Below are 26,279 nucleotides of genomic sequence, written 5' to 3'. Positions count from 1 at the left end.
TTATGCAGTTGGCACTTCAGCAAGCCTGTCTTTTGTACTTCCATGGCATGATGCAAGACTTGCTTGTCTGTTTATTTTGCTCAAGCTGTTGTTTGATAAAAATGCCAGGCAAAATCTCTTTGAGAAATAAAGTAGTAGTCATTAAAAACGGCAGAGCATCTCTCCTAACTTTTCTCCTATACAATGTATAGGACAATCTATTTTTATGGAATTTATTTGCTGTATTTTGCACATGCTGTATATATTTCTTGCTATAACACCATATGTTCAAGTTCTTTCTGAATTAATCAGCAAAATTAGAAGCTACACTTTTGGAAGGTTTCCAAGAAATAAAGAAAAACTTGTGCTATTACCAACCCCTTCACTGGAAGCATAAGCACATCAGTGAATTAATGTTGACCGCAAAATTGACATAATATTTTATTTTCTTTTTTGCTGTACTCATTGCTGATTCAATAGAAAGTTCTGCCCACTCCTACAAGAAATCAGTCACATCTAGGGTATGATGTATACCAGCATTTCTTTTGACTGCTTATTGTCCAAGGATGAAAAGAGATGATTTATGGAGTTACTGTACTGTTGATCTGTCTGGTATTGATGAAATACAAGCATAGAGTTTAAGTGTCAAAGCAGAGTTGGCAAAATTGATAGTACAGATACTACCCTCCATGGGTACATAAAAATCAAAACTGACTGTTCAAACTAAGAGGACCAATAGTAGTTGCACATTGTTCAGTAGAAAATAAACAGATCAGTGAGATGTTACTTGATAAAGTAAAAGGGAATGCTGTTGAAACTGTATAGACTTTGCAGTGCCAGCAACATTTCACAGGTTTAGTTGTTGATTAACAGGAAGTGATAAATCTAGACAAATCTAGACTGCTGCTTTGATTTCAGTGAGGTGGCAATCATGCAAATATTCAGGTGTTCATATTTTGAGTAAAGATGGTGCCAGGTACAAAGGACTTGAACTTTTAAAATGTTTTTCAAGGTTTCTCTGTAAGAGTTGTAAATGTCTTTGAAGGAGCAAGTCACATTTTCCAATGTCCTTACCCTTACCTTTATATGAGTACCCAGTTTATCCTTATCAGATAGAGCTTCTCCAAATTGTGTGCCTGGATTTGGTTGTATGTTACATCAGAATTTATAGGGTGAAGGGAAGAAGTATGATTAGAACATTAAATATATAAACCTGGTCTTTCCTAACAATTATTTTACTGTTACTTTTCCCTCTTCCCAGAACTGGGATACAGACCATTTGTTTGACAACACTGTAGTACTTACTAAAGTCATAGCCATTGCTGTGCAGATGAAACCTCGCTTATTTCAGAGAAGTGAAGCCTTCATCTTCATAAAACCAATTCGCCTGTATAATCTGTCCTTCTCCTCTTTACTGTACCAAAATTTTACTTTCTTCTGCATGATCAGTCCATGAGAAACCATTGATTTCTTTATGGTGAAGAATCAAACCCAGGATGAGGGGTTGGCAATTAATAAAATACAATTCTTTCCAGAAACTGCAGGACGACACCCATCCTTACTGTATTTTCTGTATGCTTCATTTTATTTAGTACTGCTGTAGTTTATTTTCTTTTTTGAATGTGTGTACTTGTAAGAAAAGCTATTCAGAAATGCTCACCTTGGGAGCAAGCTGAACAGCAGAAACAGTATTCAGTTGATGTGTTTTTCTTCTAAAAATAGAGCTAGATTCTGTTGCAACTCTTTTTCAGTTAAACCAGGACCTTTGAGGTTCACACAGCCTAGCAGTATTTTTGACACCTTTTTTCTTCAACAGTATTCAGCATGTTTAAACACATTCTCTATTCAGTGCCTTCTGAGGATGCTGTTTCGGTACCCTTGGGGTTACAAGTTTTGTCTTTAAAATGGTCCTGATAATGGCATTTGTTCTCATAGAATATCTCAATTCTTATGTACTACAGCTGTTTGTGAAGGTCAGTGGATAGCTAGGCCTCTGTGTCCCACTACACTCTTGACACTTCACACTTCAGGGCAGAAGAAGGTATGTCCATACCAAGCTGCTATAGCCTAAGCTCCTGACTGCCCTGATGCTTGCTGAGAGAAGATTTCAGCTTTCTTAGTGTAAAGGTCATGTCCTGTGTTTTGTGTAGGGACATATCATCTGATTTGCTTGAAAGGAGGTTAAATGAGAAATGATGGATAAAGCTTGCTTTCAAGTGGATTGAATTGTAGCACTAGTTTTTGTAAGCCAGATGGCCACCAGTTCGTGTTGTTCCACTGTGAATGTGTTCACAGTATTATAGGAGCTAGTTGATTACTTGGAGGTCAGTATCTGGGGATAAAGAGGATATGTGACTTCAGAGTGAGTAAATATTTTAACAAGCATTTGGGAATATCCAAGTCATGTAAATATAGTCTCATTTAAGCAAACACCCAATATCAGTGATGTCATGAATTCTTTGCTGATGGATTGTATCTGGTTTGTTTACCTAGGTGTGTAAAAGATAGCAAAGGTAGAAAACTCTACATCTGGGATCTGCATCATAGATTGCAAACATAAGATCTTTGTTCACCTTATTTTTGCATACTTGTCTCAATTCTGAATTTTTAAGGTCATCTGAGTTTTTTCTTTAATGTCAACCAGTAGTAGAGCAAACACATCTATTAGTTCTTTATCATCATAGCAGAGGGAAGACGTGACCTGCAAGAATTAATGGAAGGCATCTCAAAGCTCAGGAGAGCATCTTCCTTCCACGGTAGGATTATTGAAAAGCTGTTGTTTGAAAATACCTGCCCTAGTTATATTTATTTTGTAATTATTGAGATCATCCCTACAACTGCAGCTGATCTGTTCCCTTAAATGAAGAAGCTAAGGTTGTCATTGAGGTTGTCTTTAGATTAATGGAAGGTTCATATGTATTCAGCATACTGAGGAGCAAAATAAATACAGCACAAACCTGTAAAACTGGATCCTTGGATAACTTCTTGAGTGTCACAATCTGATGATTATTTGGGGAAGGAGAAATTCAATTCCATGAGATGAGGAAATATGAGGAAATCTTACAGATGGCTGTGAAGAACAGCAGATGGTTTATAAAGTCTGACCAATATAGAGTATAGCTACCTATTTTAAACAATTTGCTCTGTATTGATTTTTCCTTTTTATGAACATCACTGGCAGTGAAATAGACTCAACAGTGAGAGTGTATCAAAAGGAAATGTATTCAAGATACAGAAGAATGAAATAGGACCTAGAAGAAACTTCCTCAAAAGAAATGCTTTCCACAGGGCAATTGGACAGGGCTTGATGACCCACATTAGGGGCAAGAAGGAGTTGTATCCCATGCTATGATTATGCAGCAGTTTAAATAGGTGCAGTAGCTGTGCATGATTAGCTACAGCCAATTGAAAGGTTTTGGTGCACTGCATGTCTCAAAGTAGTAAAGGGAGATGTCCTTTCTGCAAATAGCAACAATGGAACAAGGTCTAATATTCCCTCTTTAAGGGAGCTATATAAATTCTCATCTTCATTTTGCCTATGCAATGCATATTCCTTATGCAGCTAGAACTTCACTGCCTGATTATGTTTTGTAGGTGGGAGGAAAATCATTTTAAAATAATGATTGGTGACTTACTGTTGTTCACTGTTGCAAGGACACAGACAGTATGTCCCTCTTCCTATCTGAGAGGCAAGTAATTGGGCTTACATCCTAGTTTCTTAGTTTTTCTGAAGGTAGTGTGTTGAGGGGAAGGAGAGACTGTGAGCACACTGTCACAGGTGCTTACCTACTGGAATGCACGGTATTCTGGGTTACATGCATCTAGTGTGCTTCTAATCAGTGCTGTGTCAGAGGAAGCAGAGGAATGTAGTCTTTGCTTTTCACCATTCAGGACAGCTTCCAACATCCACCTTGATGACTTTGTCACCAGCTCTCTTGCTGTCCAGAAATTGATCTGTCTCACCATCTTTACCTAAGGCTAAAGGTAAACTGTGTAAACTAGTATCAAAACTATGAAAGTATTTGGCCTTTTACACTAATGCCTTGCGTTTCTGTTTAGCATTCAGCAGTAGTTCATTGTCACTGGTCCTGTTCCAGTTCATTGTCAGTTTTGTTCATTGGTTTTAGCAGCTGATTTTTTCTGTTGGGTGCATCACCTATGCAAAGCTGCAGCATAGCTGCATCACAGTAAGGGTTGAGAAGCCTCTTCTGTAATGTATGGGCCTGTGGTAATTGCTAGACAAATTGTAATCCTATGCTCCAAATAACTTTTATTTTTTGCTGAAGAGTTACAAACAGATCATATTTTTGAGTCAGTGTAGTCCCCTGAGGTTTTTGTACTGGAATATGCAATATACTGGAACAGCACCAGTGACGGATTCTAGCCAGTGACTGACCAGTGTCTTTCTGTCATACTTCTGCTTATCTCTTACTTCCATGTGGGTGCAAGAAAGCTTTCTTACTGATAGTTGATGAGTAGAATAGGGATTAAGACCTTCCATGTTTTATCTGCTGTCTTCCTAGGCTCCAACAGTCAGTGCTGACAACTCACAATTTTACTAGAAATCTTCTGATGTATATTATTTCATATCTTGGCACTTGTGTTATGTTACTGTAGGTGAAATTCACCTCCAGCATTTTTAAAATAAGTTTCATGGTCATTGAGCAGATCCTGAAAGTATGACCCCTGAAGGCTTAGAAACCAGAAAGTAAGCATGAAGACCTTCAGATTTATTATTTCAAATATCTTGATCTTTATTCTATTTTTGTGGTACTGTGGATCTTGCCTTCTGATACTGGAACGCTTGAGGCAGACAGCACTAAGATTTCATTTACACACACTATGCAACACTGTTTGTGTAAGTATTTCTGAGCAATGAGGAGGGCCCATCCCAAAAGTAGGAGATTTGGGAGGATGGGAACATCACAAGTCTTTTCCTTCAGTGCTGTAGGGCCTTTCATGACTCTGAAAGTCATCAACAGTACAAATGAGAGTTTGTTTGCTTGCATTTTTTTACAAGCAGGAAAAGTGCAAGTATCAAATTTATGGAAAAAGAGTACAGCGAAAATAAAATAATCTGTTTCTAAAGCGTTTTATTCATTATGTATTTATTTTTATTCTGAAAATCTGAGATTAGTTTACGTAGCGTTTTGAAGCTGGGTACTTTCTGAGTGGGGCTCAAGTGCAGTACTCAGGTTGCATGTAGCGAGGCATACAAATGTCAGTTTTGCTAAAGCACGAAGAAGTCATATTTAGGAACTGATGTTTCTGAGGATAACTGAAAGAATTGAGCTCAGTCATCTGTTCAGTGGCCACCAGCCTTACCACAGAACATAATCATTCAGGAGATCAGTCTCATAACAGAATACATTTCTGTTATTTTTTTAAGAAGTTATTCTTTCAAGTCTTTTCATACAGCATATGTAAGCATACAAATAAACAAGACTCGATGTAGGAATTGCTGTGATAGAACTTTAAATTGATTTTGAAACAAAGCTGCAAGTTAATGGTGCTTTTCTGAGGCCATGGAGATCCACAGATTAAATGAAAATATTTTGATAATTGGTTCAACATGTAATCAGAAATTTGGGCAGCATTTAGAAGATGAATTACTGAACCATTAGCAATCAAGGGATATGATTGAAGATCCATATTAATAAACATCTGTCACAGTGGCATAGCAGATGTATTAGGTGCATTTATAGCATAAAATATAAATTTTTGATGAGTACATTATTTTTTTACTGTAAAGTGTGTTACTTATATCTCCTGCCGTTTGTTTGATTTTGCAATAGTGAAAGTGCTATTTAAAAACAAAACAAAACACAACGTGAGAACAGTAATCAGATAAATTCCAGAATGTGATTACACTAATTGAGCTAATTCTGAAAGATGAATTTTCTTCAACTGCTGTTCTGCAGCCTATCATGGCTGGTTTATTTGTCAGCATTTTGATATCAATAATCCTGATTCTGCTGCTTCTCCAGGCTCAACAAGTGATGTTGGTTTTATAATGTGCATCATGTAGACTGTACGACCTCGTGCCTGTCTTTTCTAAATGTCGAAGTCTGAGCCAGGCAAAAACTGCCACTGTGTTCTGAAGATGAAAATTATAAAACTGATAAATGTATTTGTAAGACACAGTAGTCTGCTACCGGAAAACCAACTCAGTAACTCCAAACAGTTCTTTAAGTACTATTTCTGTGTCCAGAATATCATTCAACTTAAAATCCATTCATCATATTTTCAAAAACTGTGATCTTTGCAAAACAGTATATGAGCAGTCTGAAAGAACAATCTGGCATAATTTTTATATGCCATTAAATCTCTGTAAACAAAAATGTAACCAGGTTGATAGCTCAGCTGAATTTTTGAGTCAGGCTTTGACTCAATTATTTCATATTTTCATTTATTTTTGGTGGGGATTTCTCCTACCTTTGTTGTGGTACTCTGGGTAGTTAAATTAATAATTGTACCTCCTGAGAGTGGTCTTTTTTATTTTTGTACTCGCTCTAAAGGCTATTAGCAATAGCTAGTGGGTAGGAGTGTTAAAAAACATCATTATTAGTAGCTGGAATAATATATAAATAATATATAATAATATATAATAATATATAATAATATATAATATATATAATAATATTATATAATATAATATATATATAAAATAATGCTGGAAGTAGGATAGCATAAGTAAATTCTGAAAATGATATCACTGTTGATGAGCAAGATGTTCTGGGTAGGAAAAGGCATTCTGAAAGATTAATTTTGGAATCAGCGTTTCTATGGAACAATAAAGCCTGCAAGAAAGAGTATTATAATAGGAAGTATTGGAAGGAGTCAGTAGTTGAAAGAATTTGAAGAAAGGTACAGGGTTTTGTGAAGGTTAGCTCTGTGGACTAAAACAATACCAAAAGTAAGACCTGGCATACTTCCTAGCCGATGATATTGCTATGATTAGTTTTGTCAGTTCTCCCAGTTTTCTTTTGCATCTAGTAATGAGTTTTTCCCTAAAGTATCTACTTCTGAAGACCTCTGAGTAGATGATCTGCTGAGATCACTGATTCACATCCAAAGATTTTTTTTTTTTCTTTCAGTTGTCATCTCTTTCCTTTACCCTTATTGTAGAGGTGCCTAAAATTACTAAAGTCCTGGTACTGAGTTGGAGTGCATTGCTGGCCAGTCACTGTGGCTGTTTATGCTAAGACAACCCTTGTTTTGAATTGCACAGAGCCTTCAGCTTTTATTTAAAAATAAAATGATTTGGGCTTCAGTGGTTATAAATGAAATGCTTGAAGACCTGACCAGTGTGCAGTCTTGAGTTCTAGAAGTAAACAAAGCTCAAAATGCTTTAGTACTAGAGTATACTATATTAGTATAGTATACTCTATTGTATAGTATAGTATACTAGTATACTATACTAAAGTATACTAGTATATACTTTAGTATATACTTTTCATTTTTACTCTCTGGATGGTGTTTATGAAGAAATTAAGAAATGGCTTTAAACTGGAAGAGGGTAGATTTAGACTAGATTTTAGGAAGAAATTCTTTACTGTGAGGGTGGTGAGACGCTGGAACAGGTTGCCCCAGAGGGGTTGTGGTTGCCTGCACCCTTAAGGCATTCAAGGCCAGGCTGGATGGAGCTTTGAGCAACTTGGTCTATAGGGAGGTGTCCCTACCTATAGCAGGGGTTGGAACTATATGATCTTAAAGGTCCCTTCCAGCCCAAGCCATTCAATGATTCTAAGATGCAGACAGGGGGAATGAGAATATTTGAGGTAAAAAGTTTTAGGAAGTTAAACTGTAATGCTGTTGATATAGCTTTTAGCTTAATCTTATTAAAAGATCTCTTGACAGCTGTGTTCACACATGCATAGGCTGCACAATAGAGTACAACTTTCTATCTTTATGTAGTATCTCATGCCTGTTCAGCAGGAAACATGTGAGTTGTGAGTCTTGGGACTTGGTAAAGGTATTTCATTGTCTTCAATATCCATTAAGGAGTCACACTTTCCAAATACCTGAAAGCCTCTGAGTAAAACTGTGTGTAAACAGCAGTAGTCTCCAGTGCTTATGGTATATTCAGGAAATACCTATTGTATATAATCAATGGTATGTGGATGACTATATGTAGCAACAGATGCAGAATCAATAAAATGCCTAGTCAGTTATGAAGCTCTAGGAAAATTCTGAGGGGAATTGCTGGTTGCAAGATAATATATTTTTTTTACCAGCTAGAATACAAAGGAAACATTCTCCAGCCCTTGATCCTTGTCCTGATTCCTGTTTCATAGCTTGAGAAACTCTGTCCAAGTGATTTTATTCCAGCAGTTTGCATTTTTAATTGAAAGATGAGAGAAGAGCTGTTTTGTCTTTGTGAACTTACCTGATCAATACAAAACAATTTATTGATTTATTTTATGTTAGTGTATTTTCTGTCTCCAGGTATGATTATACCTACTTGAAGCTCCAGGGAGAAATACCCTCCTGCTCATTCATACATGCCATCCATTCGGCAAAGATTCTACTATGCACTCTATTATTAAGAGACTTAAAATGTTAAGAAAACATGATAGTTCTACTTCACAGAATGTGATAGTAAATTCATTTAAATGCCTGATGGTCCAGGAAGTTTTATGCATCCAGAGGCAGTAGATGGGTTTGGATTAATGGAGTGACTGAAAACAAGGTGATGAGCTGAATTTCTTCGTGAGGGATTCCGTGAAGTGGTGCAGAGGATTTCTTTTACGGTGTTGTTAAGACTTCCCCAAGCAGCTCTTGTGTGTTGCTAAACAGCCATGTAGGAGAATCTGGCCTGTCCAGACTCCTCAGGCAGCTCCTGCTGTAAGACTGATGAAACAGTACACAGATACACAGAAGGCAGCTGTAAATTACCACAGGATCTGCTCCTGCAGATGCAGAAATGGTGACTGAGGACAGTCTTTGTACCTTGTACAGAGGATGCATGCAGTTTGGCTAATTAATGGTAGTTGAATATGCAGAATGGTTGTGTAGGACCACAGGCAAGGCAAGGGAGAGAGAGCTGCCTTCTAACTGTGCTGCAGAAATGGTGGTACAGCTGGAAGTAAGGTTTTGGTTATGTAACCTCCTTTTCTCCTGGAAACCACGTGGTAAGTGCACCTTCCCAGCAGCAGTCCCAGCTGTGACTGTTTAGCATGATGTTATGACATGGAATGCCTATGGAAAACTGTAACATGTTTGCTTCAACACTCTGCTTTTGGGCTTCTGTACAGCACCATAAAATCAAAAGGTAAGGTTTGCACTTAATTTTTTTTTTTTTTTTTTTTTTGAAGTACACAATTGAACAAGGGAAATAAATGCACATAACAAATTACAGCACTGTAGACTTAAAACAGCCATTCTGAATTTTCTGATTGACTTTTAACCTCTACCTGCTGGGATTACCTTGAGTTTTATTGGTATAACCTTCCTGCAGTACACATAACGAAATAGTCTGGAAGAAAAAGGTTAAGAAAAAACAAACTTAAGTTACAACAGATTATTTTCAGAATAATTAGTTTGCTTTCTCCACCAGAGAACTGGGAAGATAAACTTTGAAGAATAAAATGAATGTTTGTTTCCTTTTTTAAAACTTATAGCATAGCAAGGGGATTTTAATAGGCAGAATTGACTTGTTTAATTGGCAGTGGTTACATGTCTGCACTATAGTATCACTTACATTCATATTTTCACTCATTAATAACCTTCAGATGCTTTTTTTTCTGCTTCTGGGCTGCAACACTTGCTTTTTCTCGACCATGTTATAACTCTTCTTGAAAATTCAACACATGGCTCACAAGAGTGGGAAGCAGATGGGCCACTCTGCAGTGGGAGCCCTTAGAGAGAGTTCTGACTTTCTGACTCAGCCATAATTCACCTCTGTGCTTTCAGATGCTACAGACCTAGAATGGCAGCACTGTTATGTCTGAAACATGCTCCACATAGCCAACACCTCCATGTTTACTCTTTCAGCTCTTACGGGAGACAACCCTAAGTACCTCTTATGCAGACAAGTTCTCGGTACGCACAGAAGCGTCATGGGCACTGTATCTAGAGCTCCTGTAAAGGATGAGATTTGAAATCTCATTTTGCATGTGCGTGGTTTGCACAGTACAGGTCAGACTGCAAAGAAACTGTGTTATTAAAATGTGCGCTTAGATTTTTAAATGTTGTCTGTTCAAAACCAAGCTTAATCCCACTTAAAGATACATAAAGGACTAAAGCACAGAACCCTCCATCCTGTTGGATAGCTTCTTGTGTTAACATATATGTTAAAACCTCTGGATAATTTCTGTTTGTGACAGGGAAAATAGTAGAGTGAAGAAGCAAATAACCAACCTTTTCTGTAGTCAGAAATGTTAATGGATGATTAAAATGATAGACATCCAAATTAAAGCCCATAACTGTTAAGAAGATCTGCTGATCTTAGAAACTGAAAACCAGAATAGTAGTGAGAAGAAAAGCATTCTTACCTCATCACAAATATGCTTGTTTAAAATATCAGAACACACGTGTGATGGTGTGGTACTGTCCTACATTGTACTGATAAAATTTTTGTGAATGGATGTGATGAACAGGGAGATGTGCAAAGCTATTTCTCATGGCATGTGGAAAAGGTGACTGTTGGATAACTAACTGGGGAAACCCTCTTCAACATATGTAAAACTTTCATCTATAACTAGACAAAGTGCAGTTAATAGAGCTTCATGTATGATATCTGCTCAGTAATTACATCTTCATATTTATTCAGATGGGCTATATACACCATGCAACCCATTGCTTTTGTTACAGTCTTACCTATTTTTAATAAATTAATATAGGAAGACAGTTGTGATCAAAGATGAAAAGGACTTTACAGTGCTTCTCAAACCTAGTTGTTGCTATATTATTATTTTATTGGGGGATTTTAAAAAGTACTTAAACGTGTTTTATGTATCTGTATTTATTTCATATTTTTGAATATATATGGAATACACACACGTATATAGAATGGTTGCATGGTATAGCTCCTCTGAAAAAATGTGAAGATATTAATAAAATATCCCATCTATGTTTTAATATTACCAGACTTTTGTCACAACAGTAACACAAGTGCATGTTTTTTTGTTATGCAGTGACAATATTCCCCAGGATCAGAACTGGCATGCTTCAGGAAAAGTATGAAGAGTGAGGTACAGACACTCTCAGGGGTGTGACTATTAGCTCTTCCAGATGCTAGCCAGGCATGATGCCACTTGAAAGCAGCCAAAGAGAAGGGAGAGGCAGAGTGATGGCGGTCTGCCATCAGAGAGCCTCAGTGGCTCTGGTGGCCCACAGATGAGAATATGTGTTGCACAGGCATGGTACTCAAAAACTAGAATGCACCGGAGAGTTTTCATGATGTTCCATGAAATTATCACAAGACTCAGTTTTTTTTCAGAGACTAAAATAAGTGACAGTGATATTGGTGAAATGACATGAATTTTAGACATTGCTCTCATCACTGAATTTGTCAAAATCTCTATACTGGTGTAAAGGATTTAATTAGTACTATGTCTTCTCATGCCGGCATTTATTTCCAATGTTATTTTAGCCACAGTTGCATTATTATTTTTCTGCATAAGTCTGAGAAAGCAGAAAAGTAACAGTTGGCCTTCTGTCCATTTAACTCAAAGGGAATGTTTGGATTCTTGAGCTGTTCCTATGTTCAAGGTCTTCCACTTCATTTGTCATAAATATTTCTTAAACGCTAGTGCTATTGAATTCAGAAGCCTCGTCTACCTTAAGTTCATCCAGAAATTGGGTCACTGGTTATGCTTCCTGGAACAGGAGGTGGCTGCTTTGATGGAACAGATTTCTCTGACAGAAGATGTGCATCTTACATTAAATGTCATGGTTTACTGATGGACTGTGTATAACCACATGAGTGCAAGTACCATATAATCCTGTTGTGCCATATAATCTATTGACTACAGTTGAAGGAATTCCCATGTCAAGGTTTTTCACAGAGCCTTACTTCACTGTAAAAAGACACTTTAGGAAGGAAACCCAAACCTAATCCACTAGTCTGGTCTTCTCTTTTCTAAATTAAATCATTCCAGGAATGTTGTGTTTTTTGTCACTTACCTACAGATAACTCATTACTGTACAAAGAGAAGTGTTGCCTTTCCTCTGTGCATACCATTTTGCCATTGCTTTTTCTTCTGCAGCATTCTAGTGCCAATTCTTGATGCTTCTGTGATCAGTTGGAACTGGAAATTATTTCTTATTGTAACACTGCATAGGGACTGACACCTCACTTTTGTATCTGTTCATTTAATTATTCTATGTGAATGGACAGGTTCTCTTTTTGGTAATTATAGCTATATTTTCTTCCATACTTGAGATAATTGCAAGTCTGGCCTCCCAGTCTATTTATATCCCCTTCCATATGATTGTCAAGTGCATTTGCTGAGGTGAGTACAGTGAGTAACAGTAAGCCGTTCAGCTTTGCTTGGACGCAGAAAATTGTGATGGTGAAGCCTTTGAATATGAAGTTAGAATGCAAGTAAAAGCTAAGAATTAAGGGAATGTTTTTGATAATTACTTTCCAGAGTGAAATTGCGGAGTAAAATAAAAAAAAATAATGCCTGATAGTGATGCCTGTTAGTCATTGGAGTTAAGTTTAGACAGTGCACAGGCACAAATGAAGTGACTGCAGACATACTGTTCATCGCGGCTTGGGGCAAGAGAGATAAGATTGTGTGACTTAGGTCTTTCAGTATTTTCTTTGGTGTTACATCTGTTACCAGATTCTAAGCTTTTTCTTGTGTTTATACTTTTCAAGAGAAGTTTCTGTGAAGCTTTTTCTCATCCATGACTTCGCTGAGATGCTCTCAACTGATTTCATTTGTACAGACATCAATTAAACTCCTAGTTAGACACACAGCTAGACTTCACACTGTAATTATTTATGGGTTACTCCCAGTCTTCTCATTGGATAGAACAATTGATTTAAATGATCTAATAATAATCCATCACTACCCTGGGGGCATGTAATTGCTCATAAATACAGTACTTTGTGTCTCATCTTTGTTTTCAGAGCCCTGCTATAAACTTATCTAATACAGCTTCAGTGTTTGTAAATAGTAATATGTGCGGAAATAAATAGACCTTCCAAACAATAAATCAAGTAATGGCATTCAGAGTGCAGTGTAGGCTCTGAACCCAATTGAAAAAAAAAAGGGAAAGACAGGCCAATTTAAAAAAAATAAAATTAATGAGCACCACAACCAAGAAATTAGAATTTCTCTCATAGAAGAGAGAAAAAAGATGGAAAACTTTGTAGAGGAGAAAATTTATACTGCTGCTGACCTGCAAATGGTTTATGGTATTGTCTTACTGCAACTCCCTTGGGAAGAATTTTTTTTCATTTTCTCATTGCAATACTTGGAACAGCCACAGGACCCATAGCAGGATCAGCTACAGGGTTCATCATGAGGGCTGGAGACACAGCAGGGTCTCACGTAATGCTTGGAGCAGCTGCAGGACCTATTGCAGGAACTGGAGCTGCTGCAGGACCTATTAATGAAGTTGGAAGGTCCCTTGCATTGTCATCAGAGAGATATTTAGTTTTCTTTTCCTTGAGGATGCTGGTTAGTGTTGAACAGTGCTTGGTAGGCATAGGTCAAGCCCCAGCATGCTGCAGTGATGTGTGCCTCCTTAGGATTGCTAGGCAACTGCAGATCTTTTCCAAATATTGTACTAGATCTTCAGAGTTCTGCAGTTATTCAGAGGTGAAGTTCCAAAGCACTGGGGGTGCCCACTGCTCCAGCCATCTGCCCACACCATCCCACACTCCCTGTCATCCAGAAGTGTCCTGTCTTGGGGCAGATCTCTGGGTGATATTCTTAAATAATTGTTAAACATTAAACTTAGCCTGAATAACATTCACAATGCATAGCAATAGGAGCATGCTGGTTTGAAATCCCACAGATATTCAGAATTTTCAGGAGCTACTCTGTCTCCTGAGCTCTTGGGAATGAAGGAAAAGTGAAAGGGAAGCTGAGAAACTGCTGGAAGGCGTCTACCTCTATATCCTCTGTAGCCAGATTCCCCAACGAGACAAATCAAAGACTGTAATTAGTAAAAATATCAATAATACAGTTTCTGTAGCCTAAAGATGACTGCAATGCTGAATGCACACTAAACATTACTTTAACACTGGCTCCGTACAGTTCTACTTAGCAGTATCTACCAAAATATAGCATCATACCTGTCACTCCGAAGAAAATCATTCCATCCAGCTGAAACTAAGACAGTTGTGTGGGGAGGATTTATTTTTCCTCTCTCTAAGAATCTACTGTGGATGAACGTGCTAAGCTAATGTTCTTAAGCTTCTGCATGGAGGTCTATATTGTCTACACTAACTCAGTTTTAGCAACTAGACTACAACCATAATACTCTCACAGATTAGGCAGGGATACTTCTGCACCTAGTGGAGGATAGTCCTGAACTACATTTGTAGAAGGGAAAGACCATTGATGCAATGGCTCTAAAAGGGAACCAAGTGAAGTATCAGCAAAAAAATTCTGGCAAGTTATATGGATGACGGTGAAACAGACTCTCAAAGCAAAGTGTATTTTCGTACTTCAAATTTGACACACAAAATGCAAGAAAATCTAAAACTGGTAGGAAGCTGTCTACTGACTAGGAAAGAAAAAACGAAGGGCTTTCATAGATTTGTTTTTCATCTCTTTAGCATCTGGAGCCAGGTAGTTAATCCGAGCAAAAAAATCAGTTATCACTGTTACTTAGTCCGCACTCTCCTCTCCCTGGTTCTTTAGTTGTAGATAATAGTTACTTTTTGTACAGTTTCACTGTTAAGTCTGGATTTTTACTTTACAGGATTTCTTTATATAGGTTCAGTATGCAGTGTAAGTATTCCTCTGTACTACTAAAGAGTAAAAGGTAAAAGCAACAATGAAAATTGCCTCAATGGGTTTTCCATGTCAAGAAAATACCTTTCTGTAGCAAAATAATATGCAAGATATCCAGTTCTGTGTTTTTTGTATTTTTTTTTCCAGGTGTAGGCTTCAACAGTTGAGAATAAGGAACTATAATTTGTAAAGCATGCTTTTTACCCCAAGGATCAAAGAATAGTTTTTTGCAAAACACTGTATTTAAGTAAGAGTTTAACAATTATTAGCCGTGCTGGTGTTGCCATCGTTGTCTTTTTTACTGATTTTTTTTTTTTTTTAACTGATTGTGTAACCACATACAAAATGTTTTAGGGCAAATGAGTTTGTTTTTTGTTTGTTTGTTTTTGTTATTTTAAACTACAAATCTGTAACAAAAGCTGAAATGCAGAGCTGAATTTAGCACGGGTGCGTACTTCATAAGTGTGAGGTAAAATAAATGTTGCTTTTTAGTTTAGCTGAAGTATTTCAGTGTTGAAGAAGCCTGAAGGTGGCTTCTTGAAAAAATTGTTCAGAGGAATTTTACGGTTATGCTGAATTGTTCTGAAAACTATGTAGCATTTTCAGATATGGCATATCCAAGTTTTGAGTGGTATTTGTTAATTTTCATTGCATTCCTGTTCATAATTCCTTTATGCCAATACACCAATTTCATAAAGTAACCTGAGTTTTCTGGCCAGACATCCACAATGAGTCTTAGAATTCATCACTCTGATAAACTTTCTTTTTTGTAATAACTGGAAAATACTTTACTAGGTAGTACCTAGCAGAAAACTGCTGGAAGGGAAAGGAACATAAATGTTGTATAACTGCAGGGTAATTAGAGCAAGCAGCACAAGCAGTCTCTGTACTAAACCTTCACCTTTCCCATAGAATTATCTATATGTGACATATTGGAACTGGACTTAAAAATCCATGTTTTTAGGATTTAGCATGGATTACACTTGCAGGATGAAAATATGTGACATTTTTCTGGTACTTCTGCATCCAGTTGAAGCCAAGCAGTGCAAATCTGTGGGACATGAAAACAAAACACTTGGAAGCGGGGATTTAATTAATGTTGCTTCTGTACAGATCAGTGTTTTTTGTTTTTTTTTTTTAATTCAGTTGAGTCCTTCTGTGCCTAATCTGCATCGCTATGATTTATTCTCAGTTTCGAATAATGTAATAAAGTCTCTGTTTCATCTGAAGGGGTAGAGGACCATTGAAGAACACATCTGATGTAATTAATGCTGCAAAAATGATTTCAGAGTCAGGATCGAGGATGGATGTCCTGGCACGGTTGATTGCCAATCAGGTAGGTTATTTATGTAGCAATGCATTAACCTTTGTCACAACTTGACCTGTGCACAGAAGTTCCAACACCTGCGAAGGTCACACACAGAAATAGTTATGACATTTTTAGATCTGATTTTCCTTCTCCCCCCACTTCCCCTGGAGAAGATGGATATCTGGATGATGATGGATATATAGACCATGTCATGTATAGGTGGATTCTCTTCCTCATACTATTTAAATACCTGTCTATATACATTCAGCAACATGTGCAAATATATATACACATACACCTACTTATATACACTTGTATAACTGTGAGTATGTTCAACTTCTGCTTTAAGCTGTGAATACAACGTTGTAGTTCCTTCTTCACTTTCTCAGTTAAATTACTCAGAAAAAAAAATGAGGCAAATCAGCTTAGACGTGGAAACTCACAAGTGGCATAGTATTTCCAAGCAGTGTTAACAGGTGCTAGGTCTTGGGACCATGCTTATGTTAGTTTTCTTCTTTGTCTTCAAAATACTTGTTTTGCAGCATATTATATGTATTTTTTGAATGTTTGCTTTCTGCTGAATCTAGGTTCTCCTTCTGACATCTTTTTCCTCCAGTTCTGGCCTTTTCTTTGGGTTATCGATGTCAAATTGTTTTCAATCTAAATACCCTTCTCAATAGGTAAAATTTTGCCATCTGCATACCTGAAGTCTTGAGATGGTTTCTTACCACTGAAAAGAAATATCTATCATCATAAAATGAATAGTTCTACAGCTGTGAGAGTTACTTTGTTTCCAATTAATTCTAAAAGCTTTTACTAGCTAAATAAGCTAAATAACAAAAACAACAACAACAAAAAGAAACTTAAAAAAACAAAGCAAAACACACACACACACACAAAAAAAAAGGAAGGTGATCTTGACAAGTGTTCTTCCAGCATGTCTCTTTTCAAATGAACTGGATCCTTCATCAATTCCTTTCATCAATTAAAAATTAAAATTCAAAACTGTAATCATTACTGATGTATTGCAGAAAATTACGTGTTATCAAATCTAGAGATGTGTCACAACCTTTTACTTCTTTTTGAATAGAAAATTCAGTCTTTCTTACAGAAATATTAATTACCTAAAATTTTATTTTTGTATTGTTACAACAACACCAGACTAGAAATGTGAGAGTGAATTAGCCATGAATTATTAGTGCTGATAACCAGTGTGTTTCCTTAGTTGCTGGGAAACGTGACTACATTTTAATTAACTCTTTTACTAAATTCACTCAGATAATTTCTGTTGGTCCCATGTAAGAGATTGCACATAGTTAATAAGCCTTGATTCACCATACTTCTCTCACATGTACCTCAAATACAATAGTGAGTTTATATATAATGGTGAAAAAAACCACATGCATGGACTTCCATGTTAAAACACAAACCTTACAGTTGGTATGATGTACAGTCATTGGTTTTCTCTTTTGAAGTAAATAATACAAATCCATTTTTACACACAATTCTAAGTTACACATAATAATTTGCTTTTTACTGAAAGAGAACACGTGGCATATTTACTGAAAAAATAGGTTAATGCCACTGGGAAAGCTGTTCACAAAACTTGATCAAAGCTCCAGTTCCAGCCTGGACACCAAATTCTTGAAGGGTTCCTTCAGTTTGAACCAAATTAATTGAACAGCTATTAGGTAGTCAACAGAATGTAACACTTCTTTTCAAGAGAGCAGAGCAGAGGAAATATGGTAAAATAACAATTGTTAGTCTTCACAAATACCACGTAGACTGAAGAAAAGCACAGTGAGAAAAATACTCTGTATGGTAAAGGGTGGTTTTGCTTGGGAATAGAAATTGAAAGATTTCTAGTCACCAGAGAAATGAATCATATTATTCATCTGACAGTAGGAGTAAGAGCAAGATTCTACTTTTTACTAAGTCAGATGCCTATCTAGCTGAGGTTGTAGTTATATTCACTGCAGAAGTATCAAACTTACTGACAAAGACATCTGACTCAGTTTTATGTCTTTGAATCATGTTTAATGTTTAACTAATCTCTTATTTTATTGTATATGCTTATTTGCTTCTAATGCTTATGACATCTGCTGTTGAACTTACCCTGCATCACTTCAATTATTTGTTATCATTTCTAATATTGTCATTTACTTTCATCTTCACAGTCATCCCAGGACTCAAGGATTACTCTTGACTATGCCTTTGCTTTTATCAGGACCCTGGTAACATATGATGAACGTATTCAGTATTCAAAGAGACATGAGGAAGAAAAGCAGAACTTGCTCTTTTTTCTCTGTCAAGATTGAAACCTGGGAAAAAACCTGAAAAAGCAATCACTGCGTAATGAAGAATCATTGTATCTCTTCAATAGAATACGACATAAAACATTTCCAAATGAACGGTTCTTGTTCATGCTCCATGTAATTTCAGAGAATCACAATTGATAACTGTGGAATTAGATATTCTATATAGTTTTGTGTAAGGAAAAAAAATCAAAAACAACTGATATTCTATTTGCAGTATTTTACCAAATGATCAGCCACAACAGCATCTCTGTTATGCTGTTCTTCAATTCTGATTTTTGCAACATCTTCATGTATTGGAAAGAAAGGGATTCTATATGTTAGAATCAGCAGAATTCAGTCCATATTCACAGCACTTAAATATGACTTGGAGTTAACAACTGCAAACATAATCACATTCAGCATCAACTTAGGCAAATTAATCACAAGTATGTTGCTGATAAATTTAAATAGCATTATTTCAAATTCATTGTCAAATTTGTAACCTGAAATCCCAAAGATTAAGGTAGTACATTGTTTTTAGTGACATATGCTGTAGATTAAGGTCTTTACTACAAGACTCCTCAGTAATAATCGTTTCAGCAGCAGGAGGTGCTGGTACATTATGATCCCAGTAAGATAGGCACTTGGACTGTGAGGTATCATTTAAAATGCTGTTTATCAGAATTCCTATGAGGAGGAAATTGAGTAAGTAATCCTATTCCTTTCAGATGGTAGAAACCCAGTGCAACATCAAATGGGCCTTAAATCTATGCAAGCAGTCTGGACAGATCTGTCCATGCAAGAGATATCCCCAGTTTCCATCATTGGAGCTATTGACAGGATTTTCTAACAAGAAAAAAAAAGAAAAACAACCCACCACTTTTCTGGTGTCAAACAAAAAAGATGGTATGTGCAGAAGCATGGCCAGAGGCTCACCTTCTCTGTTTTGTGGATCTCTAACTCCTCAATGTGCAGTGGTCTTGTACTCAGCACATCAGTGCAACAAAACATAAATTACTTTGGAAGTGTAGCAATCAATATGAAACATTTTTTCCTACAGAATCAGGTAATCTAATTAAGAAGTTGTTTTCAGGTACCTAGGAAAGTTGTCCTGAAATTTTTTTTAAAAAAAATCACATTTTAGGTGCTGATTGATGTACATAAGCTGATGATATGATAGATACTTTCAATCAGAGGGTGGTGATGCACTGGAACAGGTTGCCCAGAGAGGTTGTGGATGCCACATCCCTGGAGGCACTCAAGGTAAGGCTGGATGTAGCTCTGGGCAGCCTGGTCTAGTGGTTGGCAACCCTGCCCACAGCAGGGATCCTTTTCAACCCGGGCCTCTCTATGATTCTATAATATTTTAAATAGCTGATATGAACCAAGCAGATGTGCCAAAATGATCATCTAACTACAGGAGCGGATCACCTAAAAACTTACAGCTAACAAATAGTTGCAATAAATCACACATAAGCAATTATGTAGAGTGGTGGGTTTGTGTATGATCGTGCCCAGTACTGCTCACCGTGAAGACAGATTCAGATTCTAGGGAAATTCTGCTGACTGTGTTAGCAAATGGGGTGAAATCAAAATAAAGTAGGAACAATTTTGTTTATTGTCAGAATTCTCGTGGATGCCATTCTGATTCTTTTTTTACAGAAAGCTTTTGTTAACATTCTGCTAACTTCGATATATGCAGGATGCTCTGAAGTAATGCCTCCTGCTTATTTATGTGGAAGCTACAACACACATAAAAAGGATAATAGCAATAGTTGAGAGAGCAAATTGTCAGCTACAAAACACTATTTTTTGACCTTGTCCCCACCATTAGCTATGCATTTTAGTCAGCAATGAACCAGACCCTGCATGTGCTCACCAAAATCTGCACCAGTGGAGGTGATGCACCATTACCGTTGCCACTGCTGGAAATGTAGCTGTCACTGTGTTCACATCCATTGGCTGGTCTCCATATGATCACCAAGCATCAGTGTATGTCAGTGGGTGCTGTTTTTTCCTACATGGAAGAATTCAGTGACCCCCCTTTGCTTCATATGCACTTGTATATCAGACACCATTTGGCAGACTGCCCCTCTGTTGCCGTTTATTGCACAGCAAAAAAATGTAATGTACTACTGGTGGGGTGGTTCAACCTCTACATACCTCTGATGTTGTGGGCCAACATAATAAAATGAAGACTTTTACTTTTGGAGCAGCCCTTGTATATCAAAAAGAAGCCCTCACTCTTTGCCAGGAATTCTAGCTAAGAACTTGTTTCTGTGCGCTAGGCATTGAACTGGTACCCATCAATGGGCTGTGGAATGATTAATCTCAGTATTTTTAAATTATTTTCTGTTTCAGCTGAGTGTTTTGTCTCACTAGTAAGCAAGTGTTGTTTGTACCAGATGTTTCTGAGTAATACGCAGAGGGTTCCTTATGGAATACCCTCTTCACAGAGTACATTTCTTTCTAGCATCTGTTTGTGGTTGATTGGGATATGCTATAAGGTATGAGTCTTTAATTTGGCTTTATTGTACTTTATCTTACCTAAGGTAACATAAAATGTTATCTTTACTCCTAGAAATGCCTCCTTTCTCCTAAAGTTTTATGGGTAAAGTACATAAAAATGGGTATAGCGTGTCAGACCAAAGGTTCCTTTAGGTAAATAGTGAACATACACAGGACTCAGTAAGATAACAGCATGTATTTTATGATACTTCTTTACCTGCACCAGGTAAAGTAAAGCTTTGCTTTAATAAAGCTGTATTTCATTGAAGCTGTGGTTACCCTACAGGCTTATGAAATGTATTTATGCTTTTTTCCAGCAATGCCTTACACTTGCTTATCTAAATGCTGCTGAGCGCTAGATAGAGCTAGTTTAACCTCAGGGTCTCTGAGGAGGTTATGTTTTCCCTATCTTTGGTGCATACCATCTCTTTGGCATTCCTAAAATGTTACACATTTCTTCCCTAAGTGTATAAAAAGAAGATAGTAAATGTGCCTAACTTGCAAATGTTATTTAAGAGTATTATGTAAGAAATTAAAATAGTGTTGTCTCTGAGCTTCTATAATTGATGCTGTCACGACTTGAAGTGCATTAGATACTGTATTAGTACCCTGTCTTTCTATCTAGTGAGGTTTTCCAGTGGGGAGAAGTAAATCACAGAGTAATATAAAAGCAAGCACCTTATTCTAGGAAATAGACCTTTAATATAGTTGTGATGCTTAAAGAGGTTACAGCTGCATTTGGCCAGAAGGACAGATTTTTTTGTTAATTACTGTAAGAAGTAAACAAGTATTCAAAGTCTTCTCAACAGTCACTGAGATTTGAATACTGGTTACGCTTTGAAAATGGTGCATGTTGAGAGGGTGTTGAGAAAGTCTGTTCTGTTTTTCTTTTAAACTATGGTGAAGTACAGAGAACACTTCAGTAGTGGATCTAGCTGAACACAAGGTAAGGACTGATATTTCATTCATAGTAATCAACAATTTTTCAGATTCATTTGCTATATTCTTTGCTGCCTCTTCTAAAAGACCAAAACATGAACTTTTTGATTTACTACTGCAGAGCCATGAAGAACCATTGCACTTGAAATAAACACATCCCATTTTGAACAACTACCAGGTTTCTTCAGCAAAGCCAGTTGCTTATGTAAAGTATTTCTTGAATTAAGTACAATTATTGCTTTTTCAGGCTTTTAGCCCACTATAGGTTTATTTAAACCAGTACTTCCCCTCCAAGTATTTGTGGGAGCTCACAGAAGTGAAGGTGGAAAAGATGACATACATTTTTTTTTTTAAGTACTGAAATCAGTGAATGAGCCGTAAGCTGTTGTTATTTCCCTGTTCCCATTGAAACAGCACATCTGACATTAAGCTGAATAAAATGGATATAAAATTTAAAAAAAACCCAACAAAACAGATTGATATTAGGAGATAAAGCATAACTTTTATAAATGTTAACATTCTTCTTGCATTTGTGTTTACATTTGCTATTTAACTATTACTTCTAGATAACTTAGAAATAAAGCCTCTTAGGAATAGAAGAACAGTCATTCCGTACATTAAGTATTAGTGTTACTAAAGCAGTCCCTGCAGCGTAAAAGAAAAGAGTACAAGGATGTTTGTATGAGTGATTTAAATGCTCCTCAGTTAAGTATTTAATATGATGTCTGAAATGAAATGCACATGCTTTACTATTCTTTTCTTAATCCTCAGTGTCCAGACCAGTCATGTAAACAGGATTTGTTGGCTTACCTAGAACAGATCAAGCTGTACTCCCATCAGCTCAAAATCTGCAGTCAAGTTAAAGCAGAAATCCAGAATCTAGGTGGAGAGCTCATCATGTCTGCTGTAAGTAGAAAAATGGCATGAATTACAGTCAATACAAACTAAAATATCTTCACTTGACATTGTCCTTTCCTGTGCTCATGATATGTTCTAGCATAGATCTGAATTTCTTTTGTTCTCTACCTTTTTCTTTAACACTTACTTTAGGCAGGCTATAAGAAAGTGAAGCATGAATTGCAATTGCGGATGTTTTTCTTTTTAGATTCTTAAAAACAGCAGAAAATTTTTTTGCTGTTACTCCAGATTAGCTAGTTTTTTAAGAAACAGTAGTCTTTTAATATATATCAGGTACACACAGCTGTATGGATGTATGCACAACAACTGATCCCCATAGTCGTACTTCCAGTTGAGAACAAAATGCTGAAGGCCAATGGTGTCCTGGCTTGTATCAGAAATAGCGCGGGCAGCAGGAACAGGGAGGTGATCATCCCTCTGTACTCAGATCTGCTGAGGCTGCACTTAGGGAGCTGTGTTTTCCTTTGGGCCCCTCACTGGGAGAAAGACATGGAGGCCCTAGAGCATGTCCAGAGCAGGGCAACAAAGCTGGTGAGTGGTCTGGAGCACAGGCCGTATGAGGAGTTGCTGAAGAAGCTGGGATTGTTCAGCCTGGAGAAGAAGAGGCTCAGGGGAGACCTCATTGCTCTCTATAACTACTTGAAGGGAGGTTGTAGTGAGCTGAGGGTCAGCCTCTTCTCTTGTGTAACTAGTGATGGGACTAGAAGGAATGGCTTCAAGCTGCGCCAGGGGAGATTTAGGCTGGACGTTAGGAAATACTGGTTTTCTAAAAGAGTGGTCAGGCACTGGCATGGGCTGCCCAGGAAGGTGGTGGTGTCACCGACCCTGGAGGTGTTCAAGGAATGCTTGGACGTTGTGTTCAGGGACATGGTTTAGTGAGAACTATTGGTGATAGGTGGATGGTTGGATCGTGTGTTTTCCAACTTCGGTGATTCTGTGATACACAGAATGGTAGAAAAAAGCAAGTACTTACAATGCCTCTAGCAGCCAATGAAAAATGAGATTCTTATGGCTTTGCCTGCTGATCTAGAAAGCAACAGCGTGAAGACAGACAAAATTCTGCTATTTTTCTTAAACAGCGTCACAACTATTACATTGAACTGCTAAGCCTACTAGCTTAACATGGCTAGGCAGCCCCCAAATACGTCTTACTGGTTTAAACTATTGTCATACAAAGATTACATAATTATTATAAACTGGAAATCCTTTCTAAAAATCTTGTGTGCTGCAGCAAGCCATGCCAAATTTTAGATGTTTTCATAGATAAGTGCAATTAGTCCCCTTAGCATTTTAACCTCCTGTGACAAAAGAATATGGCTTTGGTTTTTTCCTAGCATTTCTGGAGGAAGGTACAGTATTAACTAGAGATCTTTCTGTTCAGATTTGATTCCAAAAATGCAAATCCAATCGTTTCCTGAGTTATTGCTGTTTTTCGCCTTACATGCATTCCTGCATATAAAGTGTTACAAAAACAACTGTACAGAGACAGTAACACATTCCCCTCACCTCATCACTTCACTCACAAATTCACTTGCCCTGGCTAAGGGGAGACCACCTTCGCTAACACATCAGTTTGCAAATCTGCATACTGCGAAAGTGTTCGGAATGCTGCGTGATCAAACTGAAGATCATTCTCCCATTAAGGTCCTCAACTGCTGTTACAGAAGAGGGAAAAATGTTTCAAAACAGGATGCACAAAGTTGAAATAACACTTTCAATTATTTCCAAACTGTAATGAGCTTCATCAGTGGTATATGCACAAGTGCAAAATTTAATAAACAATTGCTGTGTGCATGTACACAAAGTATTTCTGTACACACCTTTACACATATAAATGCATGTGCAAGAAGTAGAAAGCACAATATCTCTCCTTTGAGAGATGCAAACTGATGCAAATTTTGCATGATTTTTTAATTGCTTTTCTTCCTTGCTTTGGCAAGAACATCATAAAATGGTGGGTTGCTCAGGTGGACGTTATTTTACTGCAATATTCCCTTGCATTTTGTTGCCATGTGGCATATGACAGCAGAGGGACAGACTGACACAATGGCATCTGCAGCAAAGGTGTGTCATTAAATTCTTCCGTGTGGAAAAAATGGTGCCCATTGACATTCATTGACACTTACTGAATGTTTATAGAGACCAACCAGCGGGTAGAAGCACAGTGTGGCAGTGGGTGGTGTGTTTCAGCAGTGGTGACAGCAGTGTGAAAGACAAGTTGCATTCTGGACAGCCACATACAGCTGTCACACCACAAAATGCAGAGTGTCTCAATCAGCTCATCTGCTCCAATCAGCTACTGCTGGTGACTGTGTTAAGAAGCAGTGTTTTTTATACCTGAGCATTTGCTCTATCAAACAGCTTTGTTATGGTACTTGCATCTGTTGTAGTTTTCCTGGAAATGACTAAAAGGCATTACCTTTGGAGCAACCTCTGTATGTACAACACATATAAGCAATAAATGTTAATCAATGAGATTTAAATAAATAGTAACTATTTCTCAAGGGCTTTCTTCAAGCTATTCAAAATGGAGATTCCTTTACAATTGAAATTGTCAGCCTTAAAATTAAATACAGTGTGGTATCTTTAAATAAAAAGCTACTAGCTAAGATGATTTATACCATATATATGTACCTCTACCATTTCCTGGGAACACTATCAAAACACAAACAGTACTGTAAAGTAAAAGGGAAAGACAGCATTCATTACAAACATTTAAATTGTAAACAAATGTGAGTCCTGTGCTTAACATGAATTATGGCATTATTTAGCTATGTCAACAAAAACAAACAAAAAAACCCAACACCTTCCCAAAGAGTCAAAACACAGCCTACTTTCTTGCTGTTTGAGTACAATGGATGTGTATATACCTTTTCAATGCACAAGGGTGGCACACAGTGGCCTAACATTGGGCACAGTTGCAACAAACAGACAAAGCAATCCTGTGCAGCTGGATTTTAAGACCAGGAGACATAGTCAAACACCTGCACACATCAGTTCCTCTCCCTCTGTGATCTTAGCCCTATTCTGGAAGGAGGTCCCTGAGCCTTATCAGTCTGTATTCAAAAAACATGCAAAATGAGAAGGTAACCACCTCATTTTCAAATGTTTTAAGTAACACTGATGGCCAATTATACAATCAGTTCTTCTGCCAGTGTTGGCCTATAGTAAAATCCTTGCTCTTACTCTTGGCTTTTATCAAGACACAGCCCCCAGTGTAGGCTCCTCCCATCATAACAGCAACTTTTCTGCATACATCCTGCTAGACATCACCATCTAAAGTGTGTCAGACCCAAATTGTGCTTCTGACTGTTGTGATTTAACCCAGAAGATGGCTGAGCACCACACAGTCGTTTGCTCACTCCCCCCTATTCCCAGTGGGACAGGGGAAAGAATAAAAACAAAAAA

General features: G+C 37.3%; 1 protein-coding gene across 1 annotated transcript in view; it reads left to right on the top strand.

The window, feature by feature from the left end:
• CTNNA3 (catenin alpha 3) overlaps positions 1–26,279 on the top strand; it is a gene marked incomplete at both ends in the record, with an annotated part of 396,193 nt that overhangs the window by 368,149 nt on the left and 1,765 nt on the right. Inside the window, 2 exons of the mRNA XM_079535369.1 lie at positions 16,131–16,236; positions 22,725–22,859. Of these exons, the coding sequence (XP_079391495.1) occupies positions 16,131–16,236; positions 22,725–22,859 (241 nt within the window). The remainder of the gene's footprint in view (positions 1–16,130; positions 16,237–22,724; positions 22,860–26,279) is intronic.

The sequence above is a fragment of the Tetrao urogallus genome (assembly GCF_951394365.1).
Source record: "Tetrao urogallus genome assembly, chromosome: 5".
Lineage (NCBI taxonomy): Eukaryota > Metazoa > Chordata > Aves > Galliformes > Phasianidae > Tetrao > Tetrao urogallus.
This window is presented reverse-complemented; position numbering and strand designations above follow the sequence as displayed.